Source organism: Emydura macquarii, unplaced genomic scaffold, assembly GCF_026122565.2.
Source record: "Emydura macquarii macquarii isolate MOO-44397 ecotype Brisbane River unplaced genomic scaffold, CSIRO-AGI_Emac_v2 contig_587, whole genome shotgun sequence".
Classification (NCBI taxonomy): domain Eukaryota; kingdom Metazoa; phylum Chordata; order Testudines; family Chelidae; genus Emydura; species Emydura macquarii.
Window position 1 is genome coordinate 698,784 of NW_027130724.1, and position 23,181 is coordinate 721,964.

The 23,181-nt window shown below is 46.4% G+C and overlaps 1 protein-coding gene across 1 annotated transcript; it reads left to right on the plus strand.

Annotated features, from left to right (window-relative positions):
- The first annotated feature begins 208 nt into the window (after nt 1-208).
- LOC137148031 (ras-related and estrogen-regulated growth inhibitor-like) lies at nt 209-23,111 on the plus strand. The gene is made up of 4 exons (XM_067540460.1): nt 209-365; nt 12,544-12,600; nt 16,578-16,651; nt 18,861-23,111. The coding sequence occupies exons 1-4, from the start codon at nt 269-271 to the stop codon at nt 19,344-19,346; spliced, it is 714 nt and encodes a 237-aa protein (XP_067396561.1). The 5' UTR covers nt 209-268; the 3' UTR covers nt 19,347-23,111.
- The last annotated feature ends 70 nt before the right edge of the window (nt 23,112-23,181 follow it).

The following is a 23,181-nucleotide window of genomic DNA, read 5'->3' on the forward strand; positions in this document are numbered from 1 at the left end:
CTCTCCCAAATGACTCACCATTGGGATGGGGGAGCGGCTGGGGGGAGAGGGGAGATCCCGGCCCCCTGGGGGTGGGGGAGCAGCACCCAGTCCCGCTCTAGAGCCGAGGGGCTGCGATTCCGGGCGGGCCCGTCCTCTCTGGGCGGAGCTCCCAGTCCCGCCCCACCACCAGCTGCAGCCTGCGCGCCCGGGAGCCGGAGCGCGGCGGTGGCCGCGGAGCACTAAGCTTGCAGCGACCTGAGCCCGCTCCCCGGCTGCAGGCGGCAGCATGAGCTTCCCGCGGCCCCTGCGGCGCTCGGTGAGCCTGAGCCCGGCCCGGACCCTGCGGCTGGTGGTGCTGGGACAGGGCGCCGTGGGCAAAACAGGTAGGGCCCCTGCCCGTCTTGCGCCAAGCGGGCTGACCCGACCCACCCCCCCCGCCCCCCATTTGCAGGGCAGCGCTAGCTCGGCAAGCAACTTCCCCGCTTTATCCCGGGTTTGCCGGGCGGCTGAGCCGCGAATCCAGGCGGGGGGAGCGGCCCCGCCGGCACGTTTCCAAAGTGGGCAGGCTGTGCCTAGCCCCGAGCGCCCCGCCTGCCCTGCCGAGAGGCTGCAGGGACTGGATCCTGGCCAGGGGCTTTAGGTCGGTGCCCCCCCGTGCCCTGAGCAGTCAGGCTCGCCCTGGCGCCCCGGCAGGGACTTTTCCACCCCGTGGATGTATTTGTTTGTAACCCACCTCCCTCCAGCCAGCCCTCTTTCGCATTTGCCACAGCGCCTTCCTTCCCTCCAAAGCCGTCAGCCCAGCAGGTGTTTCATGGGCTTCCCGTACAGACACGTGGGTTTGGGTGTGTGACTAGACCGCTTTCCCCAAGATGGGAATTTTGCTGTCGATCAGCCGTTTTCCATTGTAGTTCCAAACCGGGGGGGGGATATTTTCGGTAACGGGGTAGTCAGGCAGTCATGGCTTCTAAAATAAGTCTGTGTAAAGGTCAGTGGACTGGAGGTTGCTGGACTGGCGGCAATAAACCCAAGAGTTCTCATTTTTGGAGGTGCTGAGCTTCCACTGATTCCAGTTGGAGTTAGGGTTGCTCAGCGCTTTTGAGAATCATACCCAGAGGGGTTTTGGCCCATGTCACCACTGCCATAGATTGGCTGGGTTTAAGAAAAAAGTACAGACTTGTGGATGAATGTCACATCTTCTAACCATGTGAAAGATGTCTTACAAAAAAAAATTCTAAATGCCTGATTTAATCTCCATCAGTTACTCTGAATTTTCTGCCTGTATTTAGTAAACTAAAGCAAGCAAGCCATCCTTTAGTTCTAAGTTTTGGGGTGCTTTGTTTTGTTTTAAGCTGAATGATTTTTCACTGCACTGTTAAGTGACTTTCTTTTAAGCTGAAGTTTGGGCAGGTTTGTGGACTGAAAGGCAGCGTGCTGTAGTAGAAAGAGCACTAGACTGGAAGTCAGGGACCTGCGTTTTAGTCCTTGTTCTGCTATTGACCTGCTGTGACTTTAAACAATCACTCCTTCTCCCCTGCCCCCATTTGTCTGTCTTGTCTATTTAAGTGTAAACCATTTGGGGCAAATACCACCTCCTGCTATGTGTTTGTACAGCACCTAGCACAATGGGGTGAGAGCCTATAGGTCTTTTTGTAATACTACTACTAATGGGATATACAGGTTTACTCTGGTACAGGCATACCTTATCTCTGTTACTGGGGGTTTGTGATGTTGGCAGTTAAAATGCAAATTTCCGCATTAAAATCCAGGAAAATATTGTCGTCATCTTGGGTTGGGGGAGAGAGATGGCAAATTTCAAAGAACACTTCTCCACCATTTATGTGCCCACTACAGATATGGTACTCCTGTCTGGTACATAGCCAATATGGAGACTTTGCTTTGGCTGCAGATACTCTATTAGTTGTTCATTTCCACTGAATTTATTTTATTTTATTTTTGTAAATTGGTGATTTCCTTTTCTTCATGTCAGTGAAAAATCAGTTTTTCATTATTTAAGAGGAAAGTGAAATTGTCTCTTGGAATTGAATTTTAAAAAATCATAAATGTAAATTAAAATGGTATTTTGATTTCAGCGTATAAACATGAAAAGATTGCAAAGCCCAAGCTCTAGAGGCTATAGAAAGAGAATTAAAAATGCAATCCAACTAAGACCAAAAAAAACCCAAAAAATCCAGCACTAGCAAAGCAGCAGTCTTTCTCCACATGGAAAAGAAGGCAAACCACAACACCTCCATTTCAGCTCTTATAAAACCTTAACCTCTCCCACCAAATAAATACTCACACCCCATGCACCTGCCTGAATAGACAGGCTTTGCAGCAGGTTTCAAAAGTCAGCACCACGTTTAGGCTATTTCCGACCAAGAAGAGAAATGAATATCAAATTGGAGGGAACCTCACAGGGAAACATCCTGCCAGCAGCTCCTACTATGGGCCATAGTTGCAACAAAGACGGTACCTGAATGTGGCTCTCACATGGGTGTGTTAAGTGTCAAAAGCCCTGATCTCATAAGTTTCATGTGGGCAGAGCCTGCTGGGACTGCAGGTAGGTGCAGTGATCCTCCCGCGCCCAGCTGCTTGTAGGATTGGGGCCTCCCTGTGGTATTCAGGCCAGGACTGAGTAATTGGAAGTGGGAAGAGCAGATGGAACAGTAAATGATACAGTCACATGAACTGTGTTTCATGCAGCAGAATGTTGGTAAGAAAACCACGCAAACCAGCAACTAGTCAATCTCATGACCTTGAAGCTGAACATTTATGCTTCTCTCATGCAATTTAATAACTCATAGCCACAGCGCACGAGAAAAGTGTTGCAGAGGGAACAAGTTTAACTAGATGCCAGGGAATTTCAGGCCGCCTTTCATTAGAATTAAAGGTGGTGGTTCCTGTTTTCCGTTTAAATTGATCCTGAAAAGAATTATTTCCCTCTATAAAATGACTGGGTTTTTTTTCTTCTTTGCTTTAAAAGATCAAAGTGGACTGATGCACTTCAAAGGTTAATAGCTGCTGGCCTTGTTCGCACTGGGAATTTGCCCTGGTTACAGCCATCACTGGCCAGCCACCTGCATAACAGCAGAGAGCGAGCCTCCCAGCCTGGGTATACAGGCTTGAGGCTCGCACAAACATGGTAAAAATAGCTGTGTGGACGTTGTGGCACTGGTGGAGGCTTGGGCTAGTCACCTGAGCTTGGACTCACCCTGTTCTTGGGTCGAAGCTCAACCAGCTCAGGCCTCAGCTGGTGCTGCAGTGTCCACACTGCTTTTTCTAGCATGCTAGCATGAGGCCCACTAACACAAGTCTGTCTGCCCAGGCTAGGAGGCTTCCTCGCAGCTGCAGGGTAGCCATACCTTTCCAGTGCAGGCAGACAAAGCTGTGCCTATAAGCCACAATTTGCAATGGTGCATCTTAGCCCAGTTTCAAATAGGGGGTGAACTGCATTGGTGCTAATTATGGCTTCTAGTTTCTTTGCATGTCTGCATTATGGCTCAGCGTCAGTTCAACTACATCAGTGGCTGAAATCCCCTCTGAAGTCTAGACCTCACTCCTAAGGCTTTTTTCCATACACTGTGCTATTGTCATAGCATGTTAAAATAAGTCAATCTCCACAATGTCACTAAAATCTGGCTTGCTTTTTAGTTTTAAAGTACAGGGCATGAGAGTGAGTAATTAGTTGGGTAGCATCCCTAGAGATCGTAGGCAAGGGTGGAGGTGGTGTCTCCCAATTGCTTGCCTTTGAATAGTTATTTTGAAACATTTCTTGGACAAAGCCAAATCTCAGAAGTCTCACAGAGTTCTTTACTTATTAGAAGGTGAATTCTGGTGCTTGATTCACACTTCGGACTGTGCCATTGTTCATTAACTCTCAGCTTTCACAATTTTAGGTATTAACAGAGCTCCACAGTTAAATTCATATCCCAGAGTTCACTGACAAATAAGATCACCTTCTGCCTTGTGTTTGGGTGTTAAGACATAGAAATGTTTGATGACAACTCCCACAGACTATTTATTATTATTTGTTTTTGCATTATAGAAACATTTTGAGGCCCCAGCTGAGATGTAGGCCTCATTGTACCAGATGCTATACTGAGAGAGTCCGTGCCCTGACCATTTTATAATCTAAAAAAGGACCAAACAGACCAAAGAAATATTATCCCCATTTTCCAGGTGAGGAACTGAGGCACAGACTCAGTAACTTGCCCTAGGCCACAGAGGAAGTCTATAGCAGTGCTAGGATTTGAACCCAGGGCGGTTGATTCCTGTGCCTTAACCACAAGACCATCCTTCCTGTCTTGTTTTGATTTAAACATTCCCCTGGATCGTTTGTAACCCACTCATTGGAGCATTGTGTTAGTGCATGAAAACCAAGAGAGTGAATAGTTGTCATTAGCCTTTACATCTTTTTCAGCTTGGATAAACAAGCACTGCAAATAAGGAATAATGAACTAGAGAGACGATGTAGGTGAGATATCTTTTACTGGACCAACTTCTGTTGGTGAAAGAGACGAGCTTTCAAGCTGCACAGAGCTCTTTGACCTCCCTATGTAGCTCAAAAGCTTATCTAATGTTCACCAACAGAAGTGGGTCCAGTAAAAAATATTACCTCACCCAGCTTGTTTCTCTAATATCCTGGGGTCAACCCGGTTACAACACAGCAAATGAAAAATGAATTAGATTTTTAAAATCCCCTTGGTTTCAATCATCTGAAGTGCTACTACTAACAGCTCCTCCCCACGTCCCTTCTCCCCCAGTCTGCTTTGTAACTTGACAGCAGTGTCCCTTAAATTTGAAGTCAGGTTCAGAGAGCTATCAGGAATGCTCACTGTGAACCCCTTCCACATGCAGTAGCAATTAAAATCTTGAGAAATGGCTAACAGTGCATTTAAAGAAGGAAAATAAATTATTTTCAAGAAGTGGGTTAACTGCTAACTGTATGATGTGGCTGACTGGAAATTCTCAACTGTTGTCAGTGCTAGCAGTGAAACATTGTGACCAGGACAAAATCGTGTTCAAAGCCATTTCAGGAAGTGTGAATGGGACCAGCTGTGTCTGGATCTGAATATCATCAAAGTTGAGCAACTAGGTAACTTACCTGTAAAAGCTCATAAATCCAGAATATCCAAATCCTTTAATGTGTGTTTGCTTCCCCCCTCCCACCCTGCTGCGTATCTTCTGCTGTCTAATTTTGACATAGCCAGTGTAACCACTGTCATATTTCACATGAAGGTGTTGTTTATAAAGGATTAATAAGTGATTAAGAGATGTCATAAACACTTGCAACAGATATGAGTAGCATGTGATGTAAAGGACTCTCTGCATGTTGGTAGGCAGTATTATAGATGGTTGTAAACTATCATTACAAGCAACGTATTGGTCTCTACAACAATCAGTTAACCATTTATTAAAATATCTATTAATAATGTATTACAATGGAACCTTCATATAAAGTATGACCATGTCCGTTTTTTAAATCCTCCTCTCTGAAAGGTCACTTATGTACAAGATGAACAAAAAAGATCTTAATGTTGATTCCCCAACTTGTCACGCCTCTCTGCCCTCATCCACCTTCTTGTATTGGCAACTTCTGTTGTGTTCTTGTACCCAAGCCAATTTTTAATCAATTTAATTGGTTCTCCTCCTTAATAAAGTACCATAGGTTCCAGCTTTGGGAGATTGCCTAGAGCTTGCTACAGTATCAGGTGCTTCCTAGAAATCAGGATTGATTTGTTCCACTGTCTCACCCTTTCCCTGACCAATCAATAATGTCCTTAAAGATGAAGATAAATATCTGCTGCAGGATCCAGCTCTTAGGGTTCCCTGTTGGGCAGTTTTATTAAGCTACAGTATATTTCTGTATATTGTGTTCTCTCATCAATAATTACAACACAGGGAAAATGAAACTAGAGACCTGTAAGGCTCCTTGGATATTTTCCCTTTATTGTTTAATAAATCATAGAGTCGCTCTGGCAGATAACACAAGGTTATGGAGTCCCCAGAAAAATTATTCAAATTGTTAAAAATGTGTTTCAGAATGCTTATTACATAGTAAAGATAAACCAGGAGCTAATGGGCTGATTTAAAGTTCACACTGGTGTAAGGCAAAGTTGCATCTAGTTTGGAGTCACTATCGATTTTTGTTATGTGATAGACTCTCAGTATGGAAACGGGCATTGCATGGATAGGTGGTGAGATTTGAGATAGATACAATCTGCCAAGTCTACATCTTATAAATAAAATAATTGAAGATACGCAGCAAATAGGGTTACCACCTGTTCAGGCTTTCCCAGGATTGTCCCTTTTTTGAGGTAGCTGTACCAGGAAATCTGTCAGTAGGGTTGTCTCTTGTCCTGTTTTTTCCAGGATTGTCCCTCATTTTTAAGGTAATTGTCCTGGATGAAATGGTTTGGATGTCCCATTTTTATGTTCTTGCAAATTCTGCCAAGAAAATGGGTCTTATCAACAAATCAAAGACAGAAGTTATGAAAATTAATTTGCCTACCAATTATACTATCTTCTTGGGAAGTGAAACTTGGAAAACTGTTAATAAATTTACTTATTGGGGTAGCATCATACATGATATTGGTGATTGTGTTTGATATAAAGTCCAGAATAGGTAAAGCAAGTACTATATTCAAAAACTCCATACAGTATGGAAGTCCAGTGTGATAAGCAAAAACACCAAACTTAAGATCTTTAGAAGCAGCCTCCTACAGAATCCTGGAAAAATAATAGGTCCATACAATGCAAACTGAACAGCCTTTAATGCAGGTGTCTGCATAGAATATTCAGAGTAAAATGGACTGACAGAATAAGGGCTTGTCTAAATGAACGCTTAGTTCATGGCAACCTGGTGTGCAAATCTACCTCACACTAACTGGCCATGCATTAAGTGTCCATGCGGACCCTGCTGTCACACACTAAAAGTTCCCTGGTGCACATTACTGTTACAAAGCTGGAGTTAATTTCCCATCCCTGGACAAAGTGAAACCCTTTTCCCACCCAGAGCTCCAGCACAGCTCCTTCCTCATCAGCTGGAGTGTTGTTGCTATTCTGAGCTTGGTATGATGTATCCAGCTGTAGTGCTCCCTCCTGTTCCATTGAAGCCAGTTGGAGGTTTGCCATAGAATTGTGTGGGGGCAGGAGCAGACCCTTACTGCTCTCTGAGCCCAGACGAGGCCAAATCAGGGCTCTTTAAAAATCCTTTTTTGTGTTTGCTCAGTCACTTCCTGGCTGCATTGTTCTTTCTGGTTCAGTGACACATAACCTGATTCCTGTGGGTCTTCCACTGTGGGAAATCTGTCTAACCATATTCCCTAATGGCTGCAGCATCCAGAGTTTCTGCTCCATCCAGGCCTTAACCACCAACCTCTGCATGACTGCCTGTCTCCACCACGCCACCTACGGTCTTGACCTTAGTGCCCTGGTAATTATCCCTTCCCCAATGGAGATTGTCTGTCTGTAATGTCCCACTTCACTTTCTGTACCTTCTGCCTCTGGCTGGCTGTTTCTGTACTGAACTCCCTGTATTTGTACATCTAGTAATAAGTCAATACTTTCTGACCCTCCGCTTTGTGCTGACTCCCCATTACCCATAAAGCATACAATCAAGATAATTTCTTCCACATGAGTATGTGCTTTGCTAAGTTCTTGTGTGTAACATGGCATGTGGATTCCTTCTCTCCTGCCCCCTCAGTGATTTCCAGTTCAAATCTGGCAAAAGGGAAGCCCTCCATCCCGTATCATGTCATCTCTTCCCCTTTCTGTTCTTAGCCTCCCCTGTGCAGTACTCAACTGATTTCTTTAGCTTTACCCACTGCTAACAGCTTTCCCCTGCTGACATGAACCTTGACCTCATCTTGTTGCATCTTTAGTAAGGCGTTTCTGGGACACCACAATAAATAACAACTAGCTGGATCTCTAAAATGCCTCCTCCCTAGGGCTTTGAACTTGTCCTCAACCTAAGGTGACCATATTTCCTAAAGGGAAAAGGGGACACCGTGTGGGGCTGACCCAAGCCACTCTCTCCCCACGCGGGCTGGCCCAAGTTGCTTGCCCAAGCCCAGACTCCCTCTTTCCACATGGGACTGACCCAAGCCCTGCCCTTCCCCCTTTCCCCTCCAGCATGGGGTGGGCCTGAGCCACTCGCACGAACCTTACCTGCCCTCCACCAGAGCCTTGCACGGGCGCCCCCCTCCACACGTTCCTCCACACCCCACTTTTTTAACAAAAGTAGCCATTTGTCCCGTTTGCTCTTGCCAAGTTGCCCACTTGTGCCAAAAAATTGGGATGGCCAGGACAGGGCTTGAAAAAGGGACTGTCCCGGCCAAAACGGGACATATGGTCCCCCTACCTCAACCTCTCTGTTACCATGGATGGGCTGTCAAAGGAGGAGCTCCTCTGTATTCCAGGACAGGGCTCCGGAGCGGCTGAAACAGAGCCAGCCCCAAGAGTCCAGCCCCAGTGCATGCTGGGACAGGGCCATATGGGACTTTGTTGGCTTTGTGTAGACCTTCAGTCAAGCTGGGGATGTTCAGTAAAGCTGCTAGTTCTTTACCTTGATACTCAGTCTCAGTGTATTAACTTTTAATGTTTCTGGTAACCTGGGACACAGCCGTTAGTTTAAATATAATCTGTGCTTAGCTGGCACCTTCGCTTCCCTCATCAGAGCGTCCTTCCCTGCGATGTGATGTCCTGCTCCGGAAGACTCTTGCATTTGAATTCATGACAACACGCCCCTTCCCTCCCATCTGCACACCAGTCCCTATGAACCTCCTCTCTTGTCCTCTGTGATCGCTGGGAGTTGTTTGGGAATGTGGCTGGTTCCTCTTTACTCTTCACTGCATTTATCAGGCACCCTGGGACTAATAAGATCCAGACTGAATGTGAAAGCTGTCTAGCTAGATCTCCATTGGAGTTAATGGGAGCGATGCTGGACCAGTGCTGAGTGCTTTTGAAAATCCCACCCTAAATGGGAATTTTTTCCTATTATGCCCTTAATGACTTCTAGTCTAGCTCCTTTTTACTCTAGGCATAGATGTCCACTGCACATCACATGGAAGAGTGATTGCCATTTGATGGCTAATTGAGGCACTCAGTCAAGTTCCTAGTAGACAGGAATCAACATTGCAATAGAAACACTGAGACGAGAGACATCTCTTGAGTCTCCATGTCCACTCAGCCTTTGAACTCTGTAGTAAACTGCGCTCTCACCTCTACAGCTTATCCTTCCAAGTCAGGGAGGAGGAACATAGGGGGTGGGTGGAGAAGTTTGCTCAGCTGCAGCCCCCACCCCTGGTCTGTGGCAAAAGGCAGAGTTTGAATTTCTAGGCCTTCAGCCGTGCAATCACTCTTTCTATAAAGAGCCTCTGCTCCTTCCTGAACGCTCCTGGGCTGTAGCCAGCTGAGCCTCGACACTCCAGCGGTGGGGAAAACCAGATCCTTGCTAACCTGGAGAGGGCATTGTCTAGGATTCTCCATATGACATCTGCCTTGCCCGGTGACTAGCTTTGTCACCTAGTAACCCATTGCAGCAAACTCTGAAGAGGGATTTATTTCGTTCCAAGCCCACTGTACTTCACCTTTATCAAGCCTGCCATTTCAGTTAGGTAGCTTCCCTTGTGGATTGTTCCTTTCAGAGGTTGCTCTGGGGCTAAATCTGGTTCAGAGCAAATATGGAAGATACGACCTAAACCAGTACTTTTCCATGGCTGGGGAAGGGAGAACGGGGCATATGCAGGCTTTGAATGGAGCTAACGGCTCAGCACTCCAGCAGCAGGCTTTGCCCTGGTTGTGCTGAGCATTAAATTGGACACGCTGGACTGGGGCCTCCTGTATCTATCCCAGGGAGATTGAATATTTGGATGAGGACGGTTTAATTGCGTACATTCCTCTTTTGTGGCTGTTCCCACCCACCACTCTCGACTGAGCAATTTGATCTGTTACTGCATCTGTGCCTGCTTGGGTGGGAAGTACAAAAAGGAAAAAAGACATTCTCACAACCCCCATCCAGGTGTTTGTGAAGGGCTAAAGCAAAGTGCCACTGGGGACCCATGCCCAGGTATGCCTACGTAGCATTTTGGGTAGGGTGACCAGATGTCCCGATTTTATAGGGACCATCCTGATATTTGGAGCTTTTTCTTATATAGGCACCTATTACCGCCCACCCTCATCCCAATTTTTCACACATGCTATCTGGTCACCCTCATTTTGGGGCAGGCAGGAGCAAGCCTCCCAGTCTGTGTCCAGACTCGGGCTAGCAGGGCTTGGGTTAGTGCTCTAAAAATAGCTGTGTAGACAGCGCTCGGGCTGGAGCTTACCCCCTGAAGCCTAGGGAAGGATCAAGCTAACACATCATCCCTTCCCTGTGCTGGGAATAGACATTCCCAGGCATAAACACAGCCTATGTGTGGCATGTGAGATGTAAGTGACAGCAAACAGGAGAAAGGCTCTGGGCTACGTTTCAAGCTGTTTCTTGTATTAGCCCTTCTGTCTTACTTTTGCCCACCCTCTACTTTCCATGTTCTTAAAATTCAATATGCATTAATACTCATTTTGTTGTACGTCTTGTTTTAAAGGGACATTGCCGAGTGTAAGTAGGATCTAGCTTTGAACTATCATCTCCTGTTTGTTTCCCAAGCCCCTATAATTTTTAATAAATACAAATATTGGTGGTGCTGTCTCATTTTAAACTGAGCCTTTGCCATATTTAATGTGAATATAGAAGGTTATACAATTTGTGTTTAATATATTTACCTTGAGAATAAAAGGTTCAATAAACAGTATTGGAAATTCATCAGATTCCTCCAGAAAGTGCAGAGTATCTGCACTGTTTTGCCACATAGCGTGATGGGAGAAATCAAGATCCCTCTGTCCTGGCAAAGTATACGCACATGCTGAACTTCATGCCCAATAAGTAGCCCAACTGAAGTCACTTGGAATGCTGACCATGCATAAAGTTAAGCACATGCAGGGTTGGGGCCAGACAGCATGCATTATTTGCCAATATCACATACAGAAAAGCATATTTAATTATGATAACCTGTATTTTAGAGTGCTCACCAGAATAGTATCTGACTGTTTCTACATTATATGCTCTTGTTCCATTGCAAAGTACAAAATTCAGTGCAGGAGTTCTTGTGTGAAATTCTGCCTCATGCAAGAGGTCAAACTAGATTGATCATAATGGTCTGTTCTGGTCTTAAAAATCCATGGGTGAAATCCTGTCTCCACTGAAGTCAATGCTATTCCTCTGGGTTAGCTATGAAATGTTATTTTAAAATGTACTGTGCGCTAATCATAACGGATGGGGTGTAGAAATAGGAAACGTTTGAAATTGCTGATGAAACAAAAGCTATGGTTCTCAGTAGTGTATCTGCTCTTGGGGAACTTGTCAAATGCCACTGTCCTGCTATATATTGACTCAGTTTCATTTTCTGTTGATTTTGCACCTGGATGTGGGTGACGTATTTTTGCACAAATGCTAGGGTTAAGAAAAGCACTATGAGGCAAGATGAGCCAGATCCACCCCTAAAATACATTTCTGACTGAAATCAATAGGATTGCCCAAGGTGTAAGTCGGGGCTAGAATTTAGTCCATCTATATAACTGTGGTTAGACACTCTCAATATATTTTAAGGCCAAAAAAGGACCATTATGATCATCTAATCTGACCTCCGCTACGAGCCATGGAATTCTACCCAGGGACTCCTGCATGCAGCCCAGCAATTTGTGATTCAACTAGGGCGTAACTTTTAGAAAGACATCCAACCTCTGCTCTGGGAGTATGTGTTTGTAAAGTGGCTCCTGTATGAAAACAGCTTTGGGCCATGCTGCCCCAGTTTCCCATCCACCAATCAGAAGAACAGACTGTTGGCTACATTCTGGACTCATCTGTTGGAAGCAGCTAGGCTAAACCTTAGTTCTAGTTAGTTATTCTGGTACCAGAGTGCAAAGAAGCCCAGTGAGTCTCTGCTCTTCTATTCACATAGTGGCAGGTCACGACTTTGGATTTGGGCAGAGAACTGCCTGCTAGTCAGTGAAAAGTTACCATCAGATCCTGTTCAATTTGTCTACTACCAGTAAGCCTTACAGTTTTTGGATGTTCAGCCTTCATAGTCTCAGGGTACTGGAAATAGGGCTTGGCCAATCTGCCATTTTGATATGCCCTTCCTTGCCCCATAGCTTTTCAGGTGACAGCATTGCCTAATGTGGGGGAGAGACTTTGTTCTCTGTTTGTTTGTTACACAGTGTTTACTGATGCTCATGGTTAAGCTTTGGAATAGCTTCTTCAGAGATCCTGATTGGGTCACAACCGAGTTACTAGAATACCTGGGTGGAGTCAAAAACCTCCTTCCATTGCCTTTGCTGAGTCTAGTAAGGCACGCCATTAGTCAGTGCTCAGGACTGGAGGATGTCCTCACTATGGGGAAATGCATGTAGAAGGGAGCAAACTCATCAGAGCCCTCCTGTCTCAGTTAATCAATGTTTGACTAAGTTTGCTTCGCTGATTACAACTGACTTTCAGGGCGGTTTTGTTTTTCTCCAATGCAGCGCTAACGGTGAGGTTCATCACCAAGAGATTCATTGGGGATTATGACCCTACTCTAGGTAAGCAAGTTGTTATTATTTATTACTATTTATTTGTATAATGGTGGTGCTGGAGGACCCCATTGGGCTAAGTGCTGTACAAAGTATGATAACTCCTCTGTTAAATATATGCTTAATAATCCAGAAGCTATTTGGCATCTGGGTTGTTTTTGGGGGACAGAGGCTTTCTGCGCACAGAGCCAAAAGGGCCTAGTGATTTCCAGTGTCCTCGCTTTTGGGTGTGTCCAAGCTGAGCACCCTCCTTCTGAAAATCAGGCCCCTTTAACGGTGTCTCAGGTTGGGCACCCAAAATCACTAGTCACTGAAAACATAGGTCACTGTCTAATCCATGGTTACAGTGTTTTCATGTGCAAGCGCAAGGTTTTTGGTGGAGTTGGGGGCAGGTGCTGGAAATTCCTCAGCTTTGCTGTATTTCATTGAAGAAATGGCTGCTGCTTAGTGGAAAACTCAGATAAATGTTCAGTGTAAAAACAACTCTAATTCCCTGTCTGTCCTGTATTTTCTTGTTTGCTTCCCTCATTTGTTATGACTAGAGATGTTTAGCACAAAAGCAAATTTGCTTTCTTTTGGGAGTTCCTCCGTGCCTGCTGCTTATTCCTTCACTTAGAGCTGTTCTCTATAACGTTACCAAATATTTATACCATGCCATAAATATATCTGATGCTTCAGAAAGTGGCTGGTTCCTTTCCCCAAAGTGCTTACAATCCAAATGAGGCAGGAGAAGGAGTCTGCCAGTGCTCAGCAAATGGGAAGAGAGGATTTCCTGCAGAGGTGGGATTGGGGGAGAAGAGGGGGGGTTTGGTAGTTGAAGACAGAGCATGACAGGTCAGTGTGACAGAAAATCTGAGGCTTAGTGATAGGAATAGAGTACAAAGGGAAAAATGGATTGGGAAGAGCACAGGTGCCATGGGGGAATAAGGGCAGAGATATAAATGGGGGTGACATTAGACAGAGCTTAAAGGTCAGGATGAGGTCGAGCTGTATGCGTAAGCCAATGGAGGGATTTAAGGATGGGAGCAGGTGGTCTGGGAGAGGGGGGATGGCTTTAGCAGCTGTGTGAACAGACTTGGGCGGTCAGAGGAAAAGTTTGTAGTCATTGGGAGCAGGGACAAAGACTCAACATCTGTGATGTCACAAACCAGAAAACCACACCAAGAAGCGAGAAATAATACTCAGCCTTGCTAGCACTTGACAGACATTAATTAATGCCCACAACACCCTGTCACAAGGTATGTAGGCAAGTGTTCTCCCCATGCTCAATGACAGAAGCAGGAATAGTATTCAAAGTCAAGATTTTCAAAACTAGGTGCCTAAAGGTAGGCACCGAAATATGTAGTCTTCTAAATAAAAGTCTGATTTTTCAAAAGTGCCAAGTACCCAGCAGCTTTCATTGCCTCCCATGACTCTTGTGTTCCTGACTCCACCCTGTGATCCATCCATTAGACCATACTGCTTCTTGGAATCAGAAGCAAGAACAAATAGACTCTTGAGGGGAAAAGATCCTGTTTTCATACACGTTTCTAATAATAAAGAAGGGGAAAAGAAATCCTGGAGATCTCTCTCTCTCTTGCTGCAGAATTGTTGCTAAGCAGAATGTCATTGTGGGATTTATTTCCTGGAGATATTAGTGAGGCTTTCAGCAATTCACTTCATATTTTATGTTGAAAGAAAAGTACAGCTATAATCATCAGTGCAACTTTTATCTTTTGTTTAAAAAAGCAAGATCTCCTCCTATTCCATTTGTAATATGAGCCAAGCTAAAGGGTGTAGATTAGCAGCGCCAGGGGGCTGACAAGCAGTATTAAAATAAATTATTTTTAAAATAGCTTGAAAGGACGTGTTGCTTTTAAGTCCTTCTTTGTAGGCAATGAAATCGCCTTCATTCTCTTTCTGTCCCTTTTGTTTCTAGCATTCTGCTATCACTGATCACTGCTGTCTCTCCCACCCTTGTGTTGCTAATGGAACAAAGGCCGACCTGGTTTGGATTTTGTTTTTTTCTTTATTTCCTTGTCTATGTCCCTGGCTCGATGGCCTTGCACGTGAGGTCAGAGCTACATGTGGGGGCTAGTTTGGGGCAGATGGGATCCGTCTCCAGAAGACTTAAAAGCACCACAGGACTCTCACGTGGAGGTTTCAACTTTCCATTTGCTAAAAATGGAGGGGTTAGGGGGAAATCAGGGTAGATAACTCTCCCACTGCCATTCCCAAGCTGCACCAGTCAGTTCAGAAAAATTATCCTGAATACAGCACACCAGGCAGCAGTGCCAGGAACTCTGGGACCTATAACCAGAAGGCAGCGTGCCACAACCAATACAAAACAGTGCCATTGTAGATGTAAGGCAAAACCTTCCAACAGTGCTGCACTCACAGTATAGACAAGCTCACTCGGACTTAGATCAGTTGGATTATAGACACACATGGATATTACTCTCTAACGTAGTCAGGGCTTGAGGGGTGGGCGACCGTAGACAGGTGGGCATAGGGAATGAGATGTTCGTGTGCGCCTATGGCTGTTACTGAAGACACCTGTATTTGCTGTATAAGAGCTTTTCTTCCTCTAGCGCCAGGGCCACTTGATCCTGTAGTGACGTCACTGTCCTGTTTGTGTGGCATTATAGTTGGTTGTCGCAGAATTAACTGTGACAACAGAAGCCTAGCCATTGGACTTCCCCGCAGGGTGGGGCAAGGGATTTGGGGGAAAGATGGGTTGGAAGGGAGAAAACAGTCTTTAAAACACAGATTTCTTTGACAAATAGAAAAAGGCGCTAGGAAAGTGTTGCCAAAGTGGTGCAACTCAAACAGGTCTATGTATAAAAAGAGAGTACAGGATATGCAAGTCCCTTCCTCTGACCCAGAACGCTCTGTTACCACTTTCTAGATCTCAGACCACAGAGGGATGCCCTTGAGTGAAGATGAGCTAATAAGACTTGTCAGAACCTGCTTGCACCAAACTCAGAGGAGGTTTGGGCATTTGACATCTGAACAATGTGTGCAAGGAAAGATGGCAGCTTTTTGCACTGTTCACCGTGAACTTGTGTGTGCGTCGCTTTCTGTAGATGGGAAGTTTGCATTCTGAAAGTGTCTCCTGTGTGGCGAGGGCAGCCTGTTCTGCCCTTTTGTGGGTCCTGCGCCCTCTTCGGCTAAGCTGGCAATATGCCTGGGTGGGAGTGGGGGGGCCCGGTCCCACCCTCTGCCCCGGTCCCCGATCCAGGGACCCTGTGTGGAGTAGTCTCCAAACTGCTCAGTCTGTGAGCTACTCCCTTCCCTGGGTCGCCTGTCCTCAGCCCCACTGCTCATGGTCCACTTGCCCCCCAGTTCCAGGAAGGGGTTCTCCTCAGACCTGTGTGCCTAGGATCCCTGGCCGTGCCCAGACGGGGTGCCCCCCTTGCCTCTGGTACCTTTTGGGTTGTGGTAGCAACAGCGTTTGCTCCAAGCCTCATAGCTTAGCTTAGCTTAGCTGTGCTGTGCTGTTCCTTCTCTTAACTCCCTGTCAGCTGCTCCCATCTTCCTGACAGGGAGGCTTTTGACTGCTGGGGCAAGCTCCTTGATTGTCCTCAGCTGGCCTAATTGCCCTGGAGTAGCCCCAGCTGGATCACCCAGGGAACAGGGATTTGTTGATCCTGGGGTTAATATAGATACCCTCCACTACTCTCCTGTAGCCATCAGGTCTGGCCCTGTCACACCTTTAAGAAAAGTCCTGACCCTGTTCCCTTTTGAAGTCACTGGTAAAGTCTCCATTAGCTTCGAAGGCACCAAGAATGGGCTCGGAGACTGCCTGTTCAGTTTGGTGCTGTTACTGTGTCGTGGGCAGGCTGGGGACTGACTCTCTTCAGTGAGCAGGGAATGCCTGAGTCCCCCTGCTGAGTTATCAGTGCCTTCCCCTTTAGCATGCTCTTCGCCTAACCGTGGAGAATGGAATCTACCCGTGCTCTGTGCAAAGATCAGGGGAGTTTCTCATGCCTCTTTGTTTCCCACAGAAATGATTTACAGACACACGGCTGTTATTGATGGGGAGATGGTGCACTTTGAGATTCTCGACACAGCAGGACAGGTACGGTCACCACTTCATGGGGAAATGATGTCAGAAAATGGTCCCAAGGGCGGAGCATTGTCTTTTCAGTCTGTGGTGGTGTTATTGGCCCGTGCATGCGTTAGGACACGTGGATTGCAGCGTGGAATGTGCTGTAGCTACCCTGAGACATAGTCGTTGCACATCTCTATATTATGAGGCTTAACCAGTTAGTGTTGGCACTTGCTGGACAGTTACTTGAGCGGTCTGAGCAAAGGCCATCTGGCAGCAGCGAACCAGGCGGTAAGGAGGGGAGGGAAACTGTGGTGGAATAGTCTGGGAAGCCAGCACCAGTGAAAGAAGAAGGTTGAAAGCAGCGTTTGTGTTAGACAGAGATCCAGGACTCCACCAAGTGTGAAATACTGAAGGATGGGGCTGTGACACTATCTTGGGGCCTGAAAGAGGGATGTTCTGGGGGAGTCCAGCTTTGCTTTTATGCTTTCTGACCTCACCAGACCCACTTTGATGGGATTTCAGCCACATAATTCATAGTTGCCCATTGATTCTCTCTCTCTTTCCCTTTGCTGTATACAACACAGCCCCATTTTATCTATAGTGTTTGGGAATATCCAAGACCCACAGATCAAGAGAGGAGTAATCCACTATGCTCAGGGACACACAACCCACTTTGGGTAGCCAGAGCCAGAGTACCTAAGACTGACCTGTCCCCATTAAATTAAAGCAAAAGGGGCCACTTTAATCAAACCTCCTGAGCTAACTGGGCATTGCTGCTGTTTTTAACAGCGCACTGTAAATGTGCATTGCGCTTTACAGAACACACAAGAAGGTCCCGTCCTCAGCTGCAGCAGGGTGAGAAGATCAGCTCAGGGAACGTTCCTGGCGGAGGTGGAGTGGAAAGGACAGAGAGGGAGCCCTGTGGATGGCCAGTGGTGGAAGGCTGCTCTGAGTATGGAGCAAAGCATGCAGAAAGGCGGGAAGCGGAGACTAGGAGGCAGCAACACAAGGCAATTATGAATAGTGCAGAAAGGATGAAGAAAGAGCAGCTGAGTTGTAGGCGGGAGTGAGATTATGTGAGGCCCAGAAGGGGAGGCCAAGGACCTTGCACTCAGTGTTATAAAAGATAGAAAGCCCATGCAGAGGCTGCAGGGGGGGAGGAAGGCGATGTGGTCAGAGCAGTGGGTGGGGAAGGAGGCTTGGGGCCTGACCCAAAGTCACCTGACATCAAAGGGAGTCTTTCCAGTGACCTCAATGGGTTTTGGCTCAAGCCCTGTAGCAATAGTATTTTGACTAGACTAGAGGGGATGAAAACACAAGCCGTGCCTAGAGCTTGAAGGACCACATGGCTACAGAGCCAGAGTAAGCGCAGGCACCTTGCCAGGAACACGCAGCAGCTCTTTAAATTGCTCACAGCAATGGAGGTTTGTTTGCACGAGGCATCTTGCACTGTGATCGTGTTTAACTCTTTGCTGTTAAGATGCCCAGTGGTTTTCTGGCATGGGTGCCTGTAAATCAGTTATTACTGCACAATGTCCTGCAGCCGTCAGATGTCACAGGCTAAGCCGGGTCACACTGAGTCAGTGCTTAGATGCTCAGCCTCCAATGAAGATGCTGCAGGAGGTGATGTTGGTGACCCCTCAGCCTTGAATCAGTACTGATATCCCAGGATAGTATTACATGATACCATGCTGTAAAGGATCTCTGCTTGAAGGGAGGAATGTCTGTGGTCCTTACTGGCTGTGGTCATTAAAGATCTCGTGGCATTTTTTGCGAAACCGGGGGTGCCACCCTGAGTGGCTGGCCCAGCTCCCAACTTGGATAATTGCATTTCTGCATCCCTACATTACACCTGCAGTTTCAACTGGATGTAGCTGCCAATTCCTGCCCTGAGGTGTTGCTGTGTTGGTCAGCAGCTGCTGTGTTCCACCCTAGAGGCAAGTTCCTTTCAGCGGTGTGTGAAACAACCCCTTGATCTCTCTCTGTCCCTTGACGTTGATAGGCCAGATCCTCAGCTGGTGCAAACTGGTGTTGTAAAGGAGCAAGGCCAATCTGCTCCAGAGGCTTGATCCTGCACTGTTGGGCGTTTTACCAATGACTCCAGTGGGAGCAAGAGCAGGTTCTAGACCAGGATCTGGTCCAATGTTGGTAAAACGTTTTGAGCTCCTTGCATTAAAAAGCTCCACCCGAGGTGCCTAGCGTGGTGATGCTGTGATTTCTGTTCTCCCCACCCTAGGAGGAAGACTCCTTGCAGATTGAGGAGAAGATCAAGTGGGGCGATGGCTTTGCTGTGGTGTACTCTGTGACCGACCGGTGCAGCTTCGATGAGGTCATGAGGCTGTGCTTCCTCATCAACCACATCCACTCAAGCCCCAAGCGGAGCAGCGGGAGTGACCAGCCGCCTGTGGTGATCATTGGCAACAAGAAGGACCTGCAGTTTGACCGGATGGTGTCTTCTGAGGATGGGGAGAACCTCTCCAAAGCCCTGAAGCATCCTTTTTACGAGATCTCCACCAGGGACAGCTACGAAGAGACCGTGATGGTGTTCAACACCCTGTATAATGAGCTGATGAGACAGGGGCACTTCTCCCCAGGCTCCTTCAAGAGGAGGACTGTGTCTAAGGTGATGGAAAAGATTCCAAAGATGCATGCCAACTCCACCCTGAATTCGGGTGGCCGGAGCCTGAGCTTCAACTCCTTCAGGGACTACATACCGGAGTGAGCCACCAACCCAGACAGGTGTGGGAGAGAACAGTGCACAGGAGCAGCCTGGATTAGCAAAGGGTGGGCTGCAGGAGGCTCACCTTCCTAGTCTAGAGAGTGCTGTCCATAGCAAGGGTGGATCCTTCCAGACATCTGGATTCCAGGAAGGTCACAGTGCAGATCTGTGCTGGCTTCCTCCAGGGAATTAGCAAGAGGTGCGTGGCTCACTGGGGTTGGTGCATCAGCCCTTCACCCGGAGGTTTACTTCCTTGCTTAGGGTAAGCAGTGCAAGCTCGTTTGGGAGGGTCTCCTCCTCCACATTCTGTGCACATCACAAACTGCCACCGAATTTAACACAATTGGCAGGCTCTGCTCAGGAGTGGCGTGGGACTGGAGTGGTAGGGGGTGCTGCAGGCTAGAATTGAGATGCAAAGCTGCTGTGGATGCCCAGGCAGTGGTTACCAGGGTCTACTGTAGGGCAAAATTGAGATGCATTGGTAGAATTTGCAGGAAGCGTGCACAGCACATGCTCTCATTCTGCCTGGCCTTTGATCCCCTCCATTCCATGAGCACAGCATCCACAACTTAAACCAAATAAGGTACATTGGATTTATCAAAGCAGGTCAGACCAAGGGTCTGGCCAGCGGTGTCTGCTGTCTCCACTGCTGGCCAATACTGGATGCTTTGGTTGCATACAGTGTGGGTGTATAGATGCCACTAGCCAGGAAAGTAGCTAGATTCCACTTCAGCAAATTTACATAAAGCATTTACTGCATTCCCTGCTCCCACCCCTCCACACCATTTCCCACACTTTCTTAGGACCTAATTCTGCACCCATCAAAGTCAATGGCAAAGCTCTCACTGACTTCAGTGGTGCAGAATGAAGCCCTTAGTGCTTTGGAAGTCACACCACTGTAACCCCAACAGCTCAGTTTGACTCGGAGACTTGCATACACACACTCAGCACTGAATGTTTTACTCCACCTGCAGCCTGCCCCCTTCAGAGTGCCACGCAATTCCTGTGTGTGACTGCTTTGGTGGGCATGGGGAGCCCCCAGACCCAGAGCTCATGTGGCCATCTAGGGGAAAGAGCCTTATTTCTGACAGTCCTAAATGTTCTTAGTTGATTGTCTCTAGCGCAGATGATGAAGTAACTATCCCAGGATCTTGTTTTCCCTCTTACAGCTCTCTAGACCTTTTATTTATCTTTTTTTACCCTGAGAAAAATAAATTTAGTGAAAAGAGAAGAAGGAAGTCTGTGTGAAAAATGCCAGCCCGCAAAGTGGATTCAGAATGTAAAGGGGTGCTGTCAGTTTAAAATCGAGTTGATTTCAAAATAGGAGTTAAAAGCAGTTTGGGGCCCTACCCCTACCTGTCCTGAGCTCTCCCTGCTGGTCTGTGTGGTTTTACAACCCTATTTCTCTGCTTACAATTTTTGTCTCTCTTATGGCTGTGTGAAAGGTTCACCAAAACAGAAAACTGACTAGCTAAACAGGAACTCAGTGAAACTGACTATGCACAAAGTGAAATAAACTGAGAAGACCAAGACTTTCCTGGAATCTCTTTCACAGGGAGCGATCTTAGATATCACTTGTAACAATAATACAGGACAACTCTAAGACAGAAATACGATTTTCAAGTTGGCAGTAGCCCTTTGAGAGTTGCATGACAGGAATCCAGCAGTCGCTCCCCACAAGGCTGGGAGGTGTGTGTGCTACAAAGACACAGACAAAAGGGGACTGGATGGCTCAGGGGAAGGGAGGCCTTTGCTTCTAGGCCATTGGTGTGACCTCCTCCCACCCCTAGCTGAGATGGGTAGTAACCAAAAGTTTCCATTTGATTATGAGAGGAAGGATGGTGTAGTGGTTAGGGTGCTTGCCTAGCAGACCTAGGTTCGATTCCCTGCTCTATTACAGTCTGTGTGACTTTAAGCAAAAAACTTAATCTCTCTGTGCCTCAGTGTCCCACCTGTGAAATGGGAATAATAGTACTTCCCTACCTCACCTGGATGATGTGAGGATGTTAGAGATTGTGAAGTGCTCATATGCCCCAGTAATGGGAGCTGTATACATAGACTGGATAAATAAAATAGATGTGCTGGCTGTTCAGTGGCCTATTTTGGCTGGTGCCATCCCAACATTAGCCACTAATTACTAGTGACACCTTAGACTATTGAAAGCAAATGTTTTCTGCTTTATTTTTCTGCATTTAAACTATAGTAGGTCTCCCATCCTGTCTGTCAGGCACTGACTGTGGGGCTTGCACTACAGGGAAATGTTTAAATGTAAAAAAAGAAAACCATTTACAGCGGCATTTTCTTTTAAATATGCCTATTAATCCCAGGTTTTGTAAAACCTTATTTTGGTTTAAACCACTCGACAGAGTCACCTTTATATAGCATAGTTAATAACATCTTAGGCCAGGGAAGGCAAGATTTTGCTGTCCCACTTCAGCCTAAAAGCACCAGGCACATTTTAGTGGTGTGTGTGCTGCACTCTTAGCTGACTCTGTGCATCTTGGGTTCTTTGCTGCTGTCTGTTTCACTTTGGGTCTTTCATCTCCCATGTGAAGGGCGTACAGGCTTCTTTCACATTCCTAATGAATCTAGCATTGGTTTAAATTTCCGTATCACTTCAAATGAACAGAATATTTTTATAGGATCTGCAGCTAATGACTCCAGACCTAGGCCCGTTAAGAGACTCTGTGTCAATCCAAGAGGATTTTTCATTTAAAGTTCCCTGCTGAATTTTCTTAGCAGCCAGTATGTGTGTACTCTCCTCTACTGCCAATCTCTGTAGAATGGATTTGAGTTACATGCATCACAAATCAAGGAGACTGCATTTCCAGTGAGATGCATACTGAAACCTGTGCTAACAGTCACCCGGCAACCACACTCATCTGTCCTAGGAGCCAGTGAAATATTAATCTCGGTGGGATTGCTCCATTTTAATGGTATTGCTTTATAGTGTGGTTGAATAATGACCAGAACACTAGAAGTCCAGTAGAAGAGGTTTCAGTGTATATGAGGAAAACCAAACGGCTGGGCTGGTAATTCTAAATGTGGATAAAATGGAGCAGAGATAGGACTCTGATGATACATAGAAGAACTGATTCTTTTGTCAAGTAATTAATTGTCCTGTCTTTGTAAAAGGTATCAGTTCAGACATGCTTGCTGGGGAGCAAAATCTGCTGTTGCAGGCTGGGTGGGGGAGTTCTCTAAGGTCACTGCCATGAGATATAGAATTTTTGTATCCTACTGACAAACTCTTATCTTCAAGAACAAATGCCTCATTAGGGAGCAGACAGCCATCGATCGACACATGTTCAGCTTGCAGCTAGCAATATCTCTTGCAGTGTCTTCACACATGGGGGCTTTCCAACAAATATTCCTGGCTTTCTAAATCATAAAAATTAGGGATGGAAACTTCCTCTTGAGTTCCCTTCTCTCTATCCCCCATGCTAGTATAGGGCTGTTCCTTCCAAATATAGCTTTGCTATGTGTGATGGATTTGCTAAAGATCTGTGATGTAAATAACATGACTTTCATTTCTCTCAAAGAAATAACCCTAGTCGACTGTTGAACTGTACACTAGCTGCATTCCGTTACAATAAAACTCAGCTTGAACAACGTCTGGTTTGCTGGATAAAACTTTGGCCATCGACGGCCTGGGTTCTATCCTCTTTAAGGAAAGGGCTTTACTTTGTCTCAGAAGCATGCATGCAATATACTTTGCTGTCCTTACCCAGGGATGGTGTGATAGCGGTTGCTCTCCAAGGGTATGTAATAGTATAATACACAGCTCAATTATTATAGAGCCTAAGCAGATGTCTCTGTTCTCACTCCTCTAACCCAG

Bases quoted from the DNA above. Each gene is read 5' to 3' on its own strand.
- LOC137148031 (XM_067540460.1), top strand. From the start codon at position 269: ATGAGCTTCCCGCGGCCCCTGCGGCGCTCGGTGAGCCTGAGCCCGGCC. The intron at 12,601-16,577 runs GTAAGCAAGTTG...TGTTTCCCACAG, and splicing joins GGATTATGACCCTACTCTAG to AAATGATTTACAGACACACG. The intron at 16,652-18,860 runs GTACGGTCACCA...TCCCCACCCTAG, and splicing joins TTCTCGACACAGCAGGACAG to GAGGAAGACTCCTTGCAGAT.